The sequence below is a fragment of the Mchenga conophoros genome, linkage group LG6, assembly GCF_057382185.1.
Source record: "Mchenga conophoros isolate Kocher_MC1m ecotype Shallow Benthic linkage group LG6, M_conophoros_male_GT1.1, whole genome shotgun sequence".
In the NCBI taxonomy this organism is placed as follows: domain Eukaryota; kingdom Metazoa; phylum Chordata; class Actinopteri; order Cichliformes; family Cichlidae; genus Mchenga; species Mchenga conophoros.
Window position 1 is genome coordinate 24550175 of NC_140531.1, and position 12801 is coordinate 24562975.

The following is a 12801-nucleotide window of genomic DNA, read 5'->3' on the forward strand; positions in this document are numbered from 1 at the left end:
CATAAATCCTTTTGGAGTTAAGTCAGGAAGAAAATCCAGCATGATATTCATGGTCAAATATGCAGACAAGGCGCCCTCTTGCAAATAAAGAAGCAGAGTAAAGTAGTTTCTAGAAAAGCACAGATGGAATTAATAATTCTCAGTTCCAGTAAGCTCTGAACTTGGTTATGCAAGACCTCCCCTGAGACACAACCATCAACAATACACCCAAGCTACTATTTTGGCATGTCAAAATGGCCCATTTTACAGTTAAAAGATGTAATCAGATACAACACTGCACATTTGTAGATTTTTATTCTCAGCTATAGATACACTGCAGCCATTTTCTTTTCTGCATTCTTGACTTTTGATACAGTAATACATGCCTTTATAGATATTTATTTATATATGCATTGTATATGTATATAACGGGTCATCATCACAGAGAAGGGATGCTGAGTCTTCAAATTAAAAGCATATCTGTCACAGTGAATCTCCACTAATTTGCATTTTTTTCTCTAAATCACAAAATAAACAGTGAGAGTGAGAGTAAATACATTGCATGTTGTAAATACAAACAGTAGCGATGCTCCGAGCTGTGGATAATCATATATTTAAGCTCTCAACCTGCTTTGTTACAGCAATCCCTCCACAATGAGTATATCCCTGTGGCTGATATATTCTGTACCTTGTATTGCAGTGCACAGAAAGCATGGAGGTTTCCTCTTCTGAAATTCAGGAGTGCAAATGCTAATTGTGTAAAATAAACATTTCTTTTCTTTGCTGACAGAAACTGCTACACATCCTTTAACTACATACGCCGAATCATTCACTCACACACATAACACAAAACCGCCTTTATCTACTTCAACAATCGGATTCAAAAGATAAACTAACAAATCTTTACATAAATAAAACACTGAGTGTATCATCATCTTACCGCAAATGTAATATTAGAAAACTGGGATTATTTCATTTCCCAGTGCCAAATCCTGAGGGGCTGAATTATTAAATTAAATAACTTCTCTACACGAAAATGAAAAAACAAACAAACATCAGCAAACAAGTTAAAATCACCTACAGAAACTTTTGACCAGCGTTCAGTGTGGTATTTAACTCATCAAATGCACAGACAAAATCAAACCTAAAGCACGTACAGTTACACCTGCACTCATCACATCCATACTTTAAAAGTGGAGGTCAACAATGATTAGTTGAAACATAATAATAAAGAATGAAAGACACACACACACACACACACACAAGGTAAAGAAAAGCAGAAGGGCAATCCACACAACGACAAAGCAGTCAAAGCTAGGATCAAACTGACAGATGTTGATTAGTCATGCCTGTTAAGTTCACATGAGTGATTATTCATTCCTAGGCTACAGATGTCAGTAATGTTGAGATTAAATAGAATATATAATTCCCAAAGACAGAGTACACATAGTCAACACGAAACACAACAGCAGCAGTTAAATTCAGTGTCAGTACAGTCTGATTTTCTGTTTGTGATATCTTGACCATCTGAATCAAAAAAGCAGAGGCTAGTACAGTGAGTGAGAAGTTGTTTTTTTTCATAAAGGATTATCTGTGAAAGTTGTGAGAGGCAGTGCAATGTGAAATATCGTCTTTCAGTCCAAGCACCTACTCCAAGAGCAGTACCAGTGTTTTTAAGTAAAATGTACTTCGGAGGTTTGTGAGTTATTTGATGGGGATAGTGTCACTCTGTTTTCTTTGAGTGTTCTGTTGCTCTACCACAGGATAAGACAAACCTATCAGACAACTTGAATCAGAAAGTAAAACAATCAGGAGATCAACAAAAGGCTTTCTTTGGTCACAAAAGGCAAAAAGATAAAAAAAATAAAATAAAGAAACTCAGAAGTACTTTGAAACCACACAGGGAAAAAACTCCAAATCAAGAACTAAAGATCATCTTCCAGGTCCTAAAGGGGAAGACTGTGGTAGCTTTGAGGTGTGTTTGTGCACACTAGGATTGCATGTGACTAATGCATAGGACTAGCAGGGATTTTAGCATGGGCACAACGAGGGAGTTGGGCAGAGTGTTACTCAATCATTTACTCTTCCTTCCTCCTCATCATTGTTCTTTTCTTCTTCGTAGTAGCGGTGAAAGAGCTGGTGGAGATGCTGTTGGAGATCACGGGTTTTTGATCCTTTTCTGGGGTGGTCCACTTTCTCTTGAATGACCTGTTTGCGCTGCCCAGCTCCCTCAACCACTGTTCGTGTGAGAGTGCAACCTTTACGCAGATGGGCCCTGGACAGGTAGCAAGAGGCAGGGAGGGGAAATAGATAAAGAAAGATAAATATCTTTGAAAAAATTCACCTGTGGAAAATAAAGTAAAGGAAGAGCTATAGTTACAGATATGTTATAGGAGAAAAAAAAAAACCCACACAGATTAGACCGTGTAAATCCAACATTACATTTTTGGATTTACACAGTTGAATTGAATTCAGGTTTACTTATAAAGTGCCAAATCCCAACAACGATCACCTCAGGACACTTGATACTGTAAAGTAAAGACCCTATAGTATTCTGGAGAAAACCCCAATAATCAAGTGACTCTATATCACCCACATGGGGGACGAAATGTGAAAGCTTTTTTAGAAACTCTAGAAACCACAAATAAACCTGCCGTCTGAAAGCAGAAGTGCTCTGTTGGGATAATATAAAACTGTCTGATGACGGTATGATGAAGCCTGATTACTCAAGATTTTGTATGTAAAGAGAAGGACTTTAAATTCAGTTGTGGACAGTGAGCCTGAGAAGCAGTTATGGGAGAAATTGATCTCTCTTTCTCATCTCTATTAATACTCGCTGCACACATGCACAGCAACTTCATGGTCTTGATGCATGCTCGATCGTCCAGGTAAGGAAATCCCCACAACTTGATTCTGTTCATCTGGACCTGAAATCACTATGACTAGATGAAAGGAATCAATTTTTTGTGAGCAACTTCATAGCTATTTTCTTAGTGGAGAAAGCTTAAGATTGTGTTGCAAAACTCATACTGTTAAGGCTGAAAACATGTCGTCCCCTGCGTGGAACCTGAATTCAGGTTCCTCAAACCAAGGAATTTCTTTTGAGCCAGTTTTTCCTGAATTAAACTTGTTTGTAAAATACCACCATTAGGAAACCTACGGAATTCTACTCAAAACTCATTTGTGTCAAAATGTATCTTTTTCCTTTTCATTTTTGTGTCTTTTGCTTGTTAATTACTTGGAATATTTAAGGCTATTCAACTTCTATACTACTCAAAAGCAGCAACACAAAGTAATCACTAAAACTATGATTTACTAAAAACAACTAAATAGTGCATGAATAATAATTTTAATGTAGTGCACGGGACAACATTTTCTTGCAGTTGTTCACAAGAGTTAAAAAATTATAAACTCACATCTCACTGGTTTATTTACACGTTTGACTTTGAATTGGTTAAGAATACAAAAAATTTGTTTGCCAGCACAAATGAACATGCGCAAACATTAGTCAATAATAGTAAGCTTCACACACACACACGTGCACTCCAGTAGGCACACCTCCTGACCACTGTTCCATCCTCTTTGATAGTCTCTCTTTCTACCACCAGAGGGAGCTCTGTTCCGCTAAAACCACTCAAATAACCGAATGCCTGGTGGCATGAAAAGCAGAGAACACAGTCTCTTAATTCAAAGTGATTAAATAATAAAAAACATACATTTGAAACTCGAAACATCTTCACAATGTGCTGTTTGTTTATTATTTTTTTTAAACCTAAGGTGCTAAGACATGAAGAATGTTGATGTATAAGTATTATGTTAATATGTGGTTATGTGGTTGGGGAATAACGGTGACAAAGTGTTTAAAAACCTTCTTGAAGTCGTCCTGGGCTGTAGGCAGATCAGAGGTCAAAGACTGATCACCATGGTGTGTCACTGTCCTTTCACCCTCCAACACGGTTGTCCTTTCCGTGTGACTGATCTTGCGGCCATCAGCCGTCTCCTGCCTTGATGATGACGAATGCTCACGTTCGGTAAAAGTCACCTAGGTCAAAAAGTTTATTTAGCTGTACTTTATATATTAATGTCAGTATAGATGTTACACCTTCCATTTTTTGGTAAAAAACAAAACAAAAAACAACCCCAAAACAAAACAGAACAAAACACTATGAAGAAGGACATCTGCAACGAACATACCTCTGTGTGGTCTCCCTCACTTTTCACGACTGTCCGCTTCACAACCTTAGAGTAGCCATCTCCCTCCGCTGCAGGGACAAACCCCTGAGGAGCTCCTTCTAAGGTCGTCTCTTCATGCTCCGCACCATCCGCGGAAACACACTTACGTATAATTTTACGGGTAACCTGAGCAAGATAATGCATTTAACGACTATATATAGGATTAACTTATACTTGCATATAATGCATATAGTGCATTTTTTCTCCACCTTTTTGACAACTATGTGTCCATTTTCATCCTTGTACCTTTCTTCTGACACCGACTGGGCAGGGAGGTCTGGCATTTCATCAGCCTATGAGGAAAACAAGACAACTAATAATCATACAGGCTCATTTGGGTCAGTGAAATATTCACTTCTTTAACTGACAAATTAGTGCAACTGTATGTTCGAGTATAATAATGCACACAACTTTTAAGCAGTAATTCAGTGAGAAAACAGAGACTTCGGGACACAGGAAACAAACTTGCATTTTCAGATGTATTTTGTTAAATAAACCAAGAAAAAAAGTGCTCACAGCAGCACAAAACTCTCAGGTTAGGCTCATACATGTTAATCAAGGGGTGTGTTATCTAATTTGAACCCATTTTAATCCTTTCTGTTAAGACTTAAGGTTGTTAGAAAATAAACATTTGTAACTTGACAGTGAAAGTTTTTAGCTTTCATTTAGTTGCCACACTGGTTTAAAACGTCATCAGTCATGCTAAATCAGATACCTGAATGACAACTCTTCTTTGTACTATTCTGGCAGTCAAAAATTCATCATCTGAACTTTCTGACATTGATCCAAGCTCAGCGTTGATCTCCTGACCAAGCAACACAAATCCATTGACATTTAATAATGAATGACAGCATGAATGCTAGGTTTGCAGGAAAGCAAGCAAGAAGCAGAGTGATATGTTGCACTTTCAGATGATTGCATGTCGTTTTGTACATTACACTGAAAGTACAACATGGCAGTCTATAATTAAACAAAAAAAGAAAATACACCATGCTCTTACCTAGATGACAATAAATGTGCCTACTGATGAAAAAAAAAGTAACTCATGTTATCACTGTGAGTGATCCTACTAGTTACAGGCAGCAAAGTGACATGCTAAGTTAGGATTAGTCAAATGTGAAATCAAAACAAATTAAGGGTTAGAAGGAGTTTTAGCTCCCATTCACGTGTCTACAGGGTTACCAGCAGTCATTCCTCTCTGAAGCAAATATAGTCATTTGGCCAAGCTCAGCTCTGGGGAAAACACTTGCAGTTTTTTTTACCAACTCTCATCTTACCCTTGTCAGAGATTTATCAGTATCATGATATGCTGCAGTTTCACAGACAGGTGGTGGTTGTGAAGTCTCACACAAGGTGAATTCTTCATCTGATGTTTCTTGCATTTCTTCTCTCTTTACATCTACACGATAAATAGGCTCATGGACAAAAGAAGCGTCTTCGTAATCTTCACTTCCAGAAGACAACAGTACTTTTTGATTCAACTTTTCCTGCACTCTAGAGTGATCCTGGGCTTGACCTCCACTTGACCTAGCTCTTGTCTCAGATTCATCAGGATCAGGCTCTGAGAAATCGGATGAACCCTGTTTGCAGTCAAAGTAAGGCTCTGGGTCAGAATATTCATTGGTTGGACTGTCTGCACCACTATGCACTATAGGACTGTATCCTGAAGGTATCTGAGTATAGGTAGATGAAATAGAGGAGGCCTCTGCATAGCCAGGTGGCAAGTTGTACTCTTCATCAGAGGCTGAAGAAGAATAAGTTTTGGGTTTGACTGAAGAAGACTCAGAGTCAAAACATTCATCGTCTACTGAAGTCAGAGATCCTTCTGAATGGTGTTCACTGGTCCTGTCCTCATCTGAAGATATTTTTAAGTTCCTTGATGAGGAATTGGGCACCAGTTCTTCAAAGCTGAAATTTCTTGCAGATATCACTGTCTCAGGAGTCAAATCAGAAAGAGACTGTGAAGACAAATCTTCATTATGTATACTGTCAACAGAGTTTGCTGCCCATAACTGAAGTCTATCTGGGTTAGTTTGTGATTCTGTCACACCTTTAAAGTCATTAGATGGCATAGCTAATTCATGTGCTTCTTGACTCTGAAGAATGTCAGTTGTAGCATCTTCCCAACAAATATCTTTCTCAGGTATGTCAGACTTGCTCTTTGTAGCAACTGAAGGAAATTTCTGAGTATTATTTAGACCATGTGTGCTTAACTGAAATGCATCCACATGAAAGCTTGGTTGTTCCATTTCTTCACAAAGTCTTTGGGAAGATTCTGGGCTCGAAAGGGATTCATTAGAGGACTCAGAACTGTCTTTATGAAGACCAGAGCTTGATGGTACGCTTATGACAAGTTTTGTTACATCGGGAATGACTGAGACCATTTCATGTTCAAGCTGAATGGATGTCTGGAAATGTGGATGCTCTGTAATGGGAATATCTGGGTTATCTACTGCAAGCTGTGCAGCAGATGATAGATTGACTTTTAGCATATCACTATATTCTGCAGGGCTGTGATCCTGAAGGAAAATATCTTGGAACTCATACATTTGGTCAACTGCAGGGATCTCGTTGGTGGATTCAGATGAATGTGGTTTAAGTGCCTCTGGTCTAAACTTAAGTTTCATCTCCTCCAGATCTGACAGAAGCTGGTCAAGCTGAGGGGACCCAGACCCTGGTGGTGTTGGTGTGGATTCTGAGGACATGACAGTTGCAGCATCTGGGCTATCTTGAGCTGTTTGAGAGACTGATTCTAGAGTCATGAAGCTTGGTTTAACTAAGCCATAATCTTCACTTGTGGGAGATGACATTTTGTCTTTTTCCTGTGGTGCACTAATTTGATTGTTCACTGTGGTGTCAAATTGTGCTTTACTCAAGTCAAAGTTAGCTGGAATTGGTAATTCTAGTTTTTTAGTGAAAACTGTATTTGAATCACATGGTAAGGATGGGGATTCTGCTGGAAAGACCTGCCTCTGTCCTAATTCAAGATTTTTTTGTTGTGAATCTTGTGAAATATTTGTCTTGGAAGATGCAGGTGACACCTGAAAGAAATGGTACAATGAAGTGGGAATTAAAAATAAATATCATGGGTGGTTTTGTTGTTGATTTAAGGAAGACTCCAATGACGCATGCATTTTCCAAGATTTTTCAAGGACAAGTTGGTGTTTTAAATACAAGAACAGTGAGCAATATTTTAAATAATTAAGTTCACTTGTAGTGCACATGCATATAAAACAGAATTAACATATTAAGAAATATGTTAATACATGTATTTAACAAGCAGCATGAGGTTTAAAAAGCATGGCATGACCTATTAAGATGCCCATCGATATTTTTGAAATATTCTTCATAGCAGTACATAATTGACAAGACATTATATTACAACTATGATAGACTTGCAAAAATGAATAACAAAAGATTTGATTTACTGTGAAGATGAACATGCATAAGTATAGTATAAAGTCACTTCCATGTCATATAAAGTCAGCCATCCAGCAGTTTATAAAATTTGCTAGTGCATTTTGCTGAGCTGCATTACTGCAATAATAATAACACTGTTTCAAAAAACCTGCCCAAATGACACAGCATTATAAGGAAAGGTTACAAAAACACATCAGGTGAAAATTTGAATCAACGCAACCAACCCAAGGTGTTGCGCCCCTGCCAATACATTTGGGAAAGCAAAATGTGTGGGTTTTAAATGTAAAAATTCTTTGGCGGAGGATGTACTTTCAAAGAGGAAGAAAAATATCAGCTGTGGCAAATTTAGAATTCTGTGTTTTTTAACTGAACAGCTAAATATTGCAAAAAATTTGCTGCAACTACAGTAAATAAAAAATACATTTCTATTGGTAATCTCTATTAGTTTTGCTTCAGAGAAAGGGCATTCTACCTGTTCTAATGCAAACATGCCATGGTCAGAGAGCCATTGCTTGTTATTGGGGGAAGCTACTACTTATAAAAATCAACACTGCATTCACTGATATGCAACAGCCTTTGCTGCCTTACCAATGCCATGGAAATTTTTCTCTTGAACTTGATCGTGGATTTTCTTTTCATGGGCTTTTCATGTACTTGGGAAGATCAGTCTTGGACATGTGATATTGTTGTGTCCATTTTTGTTCATACACAAGTTGTATTCACTTCAGGGATTCTTTTTTCCTTGAGGTTGTTCATTGGAAAGCCTCCTCCAGCCAGGTACCATGATGAAAACCACTGTTTTCTACAGATGGCTTGTGACTCAAATGATGAAAACTAGCTGTGGTTTATTGTGATCTAATATAGACTTTTTGGCATTTAGGCTTTATTAAAAAACAAACTGAAAAACTATTATTTATATCTTAGTAAAGAGTTATAGGTTCGTTTTCAGATGTTTCATTTTGTGTAGTCTTTGTTTCAAGATATGTATCTGTGACTGTAACTAATGTAGAGTGAAATCAGAATTTTGTAATCTATTTGAATGCTCTTCTATTTTTTCTTCTTACTTGCCAAAACCAACAGCAACAGATCCTCTGTCTGAACTAGCCTGCATGCCAGATATACTTGGGCAAGATAGTAACCCCAAGTTGCTCTTCGATGCATCCACTGGAGTGTGAATTTTAGACAGAAAGCAATTGCATAGAAAAAGAAAAAAAAAGTGCTTGTATGAGTGGGTGAATAAGGCAAGTTGTAGCGCTCCGAGTGCCTTGTCAGAGTAGAAAAGTGCTATATAAGAACCAGTCCATTTACTACTGCTTGAGCATAGGGCTTTGTCTGATTGTTGGGGAGTTTCACTCTAATCTGAATTTTAAATAATTTTAGTGATTGCAGGCAACAAATCATCAACAACTGACTGTGTACACCTTTTTTTGTACAGTACATTTATGGGGGACCCGTAGGATTGAATATTAAACTCTAAAGTATAGAGTGTACAATACACATTGTATACAATAAAAACTAGTGTATACAATCGATAATATGGTCATATCACATAAAAGAAAAATAGCAAAACATAAATAATTACAGTGTCTCTCCAGATTAGATAGATAGGTAATTTTATTATCTGAGCTGTGAATATACAATGTTATGCCTATAATGTCTATTCTCTGAAAGACAGAATTGAGTTGGTGGAAGACAGATGATCTGTGACAAAGCACAACACCTGTCAACTCCCTCTGGTGGCCCATCTGCACCATGTGATGACAATTCATTTGCTAACTTTTTATTTATCCAGGGAACATAGTGACAGATATAGCATTTCATTTCCTTTCTAAATTATTTGTTGCACCAAATATTATAATGTCTTAAAATCAGAGTCAAATACCTCAGCACTCCTGAACAAAACTGTTTTGACCAGATGGTGACCCTTTAATTTATAATTTATGTTGTCACGCCTCCATTTGAATGTGCCCCTACAGCATCAGATAGGCGTTTCTGCTGGTGTAACTCTACTAACTAATGCAAAAGCTTGTTTGGACAGAATAAAACAGATAAACAACTGGTCACACTGCATTCTGAGTATGAGCAGTAGGTCAGCCACAACATTGAAACTACCTGATATTTGGTAGACACCCAGCAAAACACCTATGGTCCACTTATGCATGCACATAGGATGTTACATGCAGGTTACACTATACAAGACTAGACCTTGACTAGACCTTACTCCAAAATGTGGCCTGGATTTCCAGCATTACAGCCTTAAGCCTGTGACAAAATCAGCAGACTTGAGCTTAATAAAACTTGACAAGTGTTAGGGGTGGGCGGTAGAAACGGTATACGATAGAAACAATATAAATTTGGCCAACGGTAGAGATTTTGACTTATACCGCTCTACCGTGATAGCGCATGTTGACGGCGTCATCAAGCTGTGCCTGTTTTGGTCGAAAGCATTGCAGCAGCTGCAAACAACATCATCTGCAAATTATGCCGGGCGACAGTAATAGCAAAGAGACGAAGCACTTTTCGAATATGGGGAAAGCTAAAAACTGCGCTTCCTCCACTTCCGTACCATTGATTCAATAATGATGAATTCTCTCGCAGCTGTTCTATTCCCATGCTGTTGCAGTATATTAATGACTAACCTCGTATTGTGGATTACCTCAGTTGTTCTCCTGACTGAAGTTTTGTCCGTTTATAGCATCCTGCCATGCAATTGCATTTGTCCCTAACCACCAGAAATCCTCACGTTAACTTTTATCGAGTGGAAAAAGGTTAGCGTTCATCCTTCAGCTTCACTGTGCTAATGTTATGCTAACATAGCTGTTTTGCTAGCGATCACGTAGCACATCATTATATACCAGCTAGTCCAACTTCAGTAACCCTACAAAAATCACTGCTGTTTAGTTTTCTGTCTGTTTTCATTTATGTTGGAAGTCATAGCAGACCTGTACATTTTAATTTTTCAGAAATCTCTCAGTCAGAACATGCTATATCATGTTTAAGTGGAAACTAGCGAGCTAACTTCCTGCTAACTTCTAACTCCATTAAATTTAATAAATTCTGTTTTCATGGATGCCTGGATGTTAAACTTAATTGTTACACCTGGTAAAGCAGCAACGCTGATTATTTTATTAAGGATGAAAGAATTTAGACAGTTTTTCGTTTGACTTTGGGACCTGAAGCAGACGGAGTTTTGGACCCGGATTACTCCGCGAAGCTCCTGACTACGGCAGCCGTAACGCTCCGGCAATCCATCAAGCTGTGCGCCTTCATAGCTTACCAAAATCATACTAAAACATTTTTTGACAGATTTCTACCACATAAAATCGGTTCGAGGTGAGTAAGCACAACCAGAATTCAGACATAAGGCACACTGTCGATTTCTGAGAAAATGAAAGTATTTTATGCCTTATAGCGGGGGGTAGACAACCTTTCTGATGATGAGTACCATCTAAAATTTCCTCAGAAGTCAATGTGCCATATGATTGCATTAGCAATAAATTTAATAACTCTATATTGACAGTTACACACTATATAGAACAACTTTATAGAATTATATTTGTTCGCAGATGTTTGCAGCTATCAGCGAATAGTTATCAGCTGTTTTGAAACAAAAAAATACACTTTTTATCCATAACAAGAACTCCATAACAGCAAATGAACTGTACAACAGAAAATGCAAATGCTCTTTATGGTCTCCTCACAACAATGATAAGAAAAATAAACTGAGCCAATATGACATGTTTGTTAATACAGGGATACACATGTTAATGTGATCTCTGGTCTCCCACTCAGAGACACAGGTCTACGAGTGTCCAGCATGCAGACCGCTACCTGAGGACACTCTTCGTGTGAGAGAAAATCTGCTTACACAGATATGTAGAGCCAAATACTGTCAATAATGCCTCTGCAATGTTCTGAAGACAGTTAAACTTGTCAGGTAGTGATGTCCAGCAGGTGAAAATGCAAGCTCCATGAACACGCACAGCTATGGATTCCAGCTTCGTTCGTAGTTCTGCAAACTTTCACCCCCACAAAGTTGAGGTTTTCAGTTCAATCAGCTGCATTTCAATGTCGCATTAACTGGCATTAACTCAGCCAGTTAATGCGAGACAAATCCAGCTGCTCATTAAAGCCTTCTGGTTTGATCAGTCTCGAGTCTACGGATGTATCCGTGTATTTCTGTGGTGCTGATGCTGCGCTGAGCGGAGAGCTCCTGAAGCATCTGAAGTGTCAGAATGTGGAAATTTCAACATCGCTTGAAAAAACTGTCAGCTAGCAACGTCCCTCTCACTGGTAAGCTAAGTTATTTTTAGCCAATTACAAGTTGAATCTGGTCGTTGTGGTTGTTAGCTAAGATACCGTCATTAAGAAGCGGCACAACTAGTGTGTCTATGTGAGCTAATTTGTGATGTGCACCGCTGGCCCAGCCATTTATTTTTTAATGCACCTTCTCAGATTAACTCACTGCGTGTCGTGCCCAGGGCTGGACTGTGACAAAAGATCGGCCCGGGCATTTTGACTAGAGACCGGCCCACCAGGTATTAAAGATATAAAGCCTTTGAATGAAAACAAACGCCTTGGTGACAGTGATGTACACTGTCTTGTTGGTATATGTATGATTTCTATACATTTTACGTCAGATAAAAACTTTGGTTATAAGATTCAGATAATTATTTAATAAAAGCTAGATATTTTTAAATGAGAATAAGAAAGAAACATATTTCTTTGTGCCCCCCTTTCCCTGTTAATGCCCTACCTGGCCCCCTGGCAAAACTTTGCTAGATGATGTTGCTGTTTTCCTGTTTCCGCTGGTTTCCTGTTTCTGGTGCAAAGTGGGCGATAAACAAGCATAGCCGATCAGCTGATCATTGATCAGTTTCATGACTGAAGTAGCAACAGGAGAGGGAGGGGGAGAGAGTGAGAGAAGAAGAAACAGCTGTGCAGCGTAAAGACGCAGAAAAACTCCAGCTTTGCTTGTGAAGCTCGCACACAAGAATTTCACTCACATGTGCTGTACCAATGTACCTGCACATGTGATGTGACAATAAAAGTGATTTGATTTGATTTGATTTGCTTTGTGTCTTTTTCCATTTTAGCTGAAGTACGGGACAAACTGTGTTCCTTTTCAGCTCAATACGAAACGCGTAATATTTTCTCTGAATATGGGAT

The 12801-nt window shown here is 38.4% G+C and overlaps 1 protein-coding gene across 1 annotated transcript in view; it reads right to left on the reverse strand.

The window, feature by feature from the left end:
- Window positions 1-277: 277 nt before the first annotated feature.
- Window positions 278-12801, reverse strand: part of ank2a (ankyrin 2a, neuronal) — a 91279-nt gene continuing 78755 nt past the window's right edge. The window contains exons 44-48 of the mRNA XM_085276982.1: window positions 4422-4505; window positions 4174-4338; window positions 3848-4021; window positions 3538-3629; window positions 278-2254 (exon numbers count right to left, since the gene is read on the reverse strand). Of these exons, the coding sequence (XP_085133108.1) occupies window positions 2050-2254; window positions 3538-3629; window positions 3848-4021; window positions 4174-4338; window positions 4422-4505 (720 nt within the window). The 3' untranslated portion in view covers window positions 278-2049. The remainder of the gene's footprint in view (window positions 2255-3537; window positions 3630-3847; window positions 4022-4173; window positions 4339-4421; window positions 4506-12801) is intronic.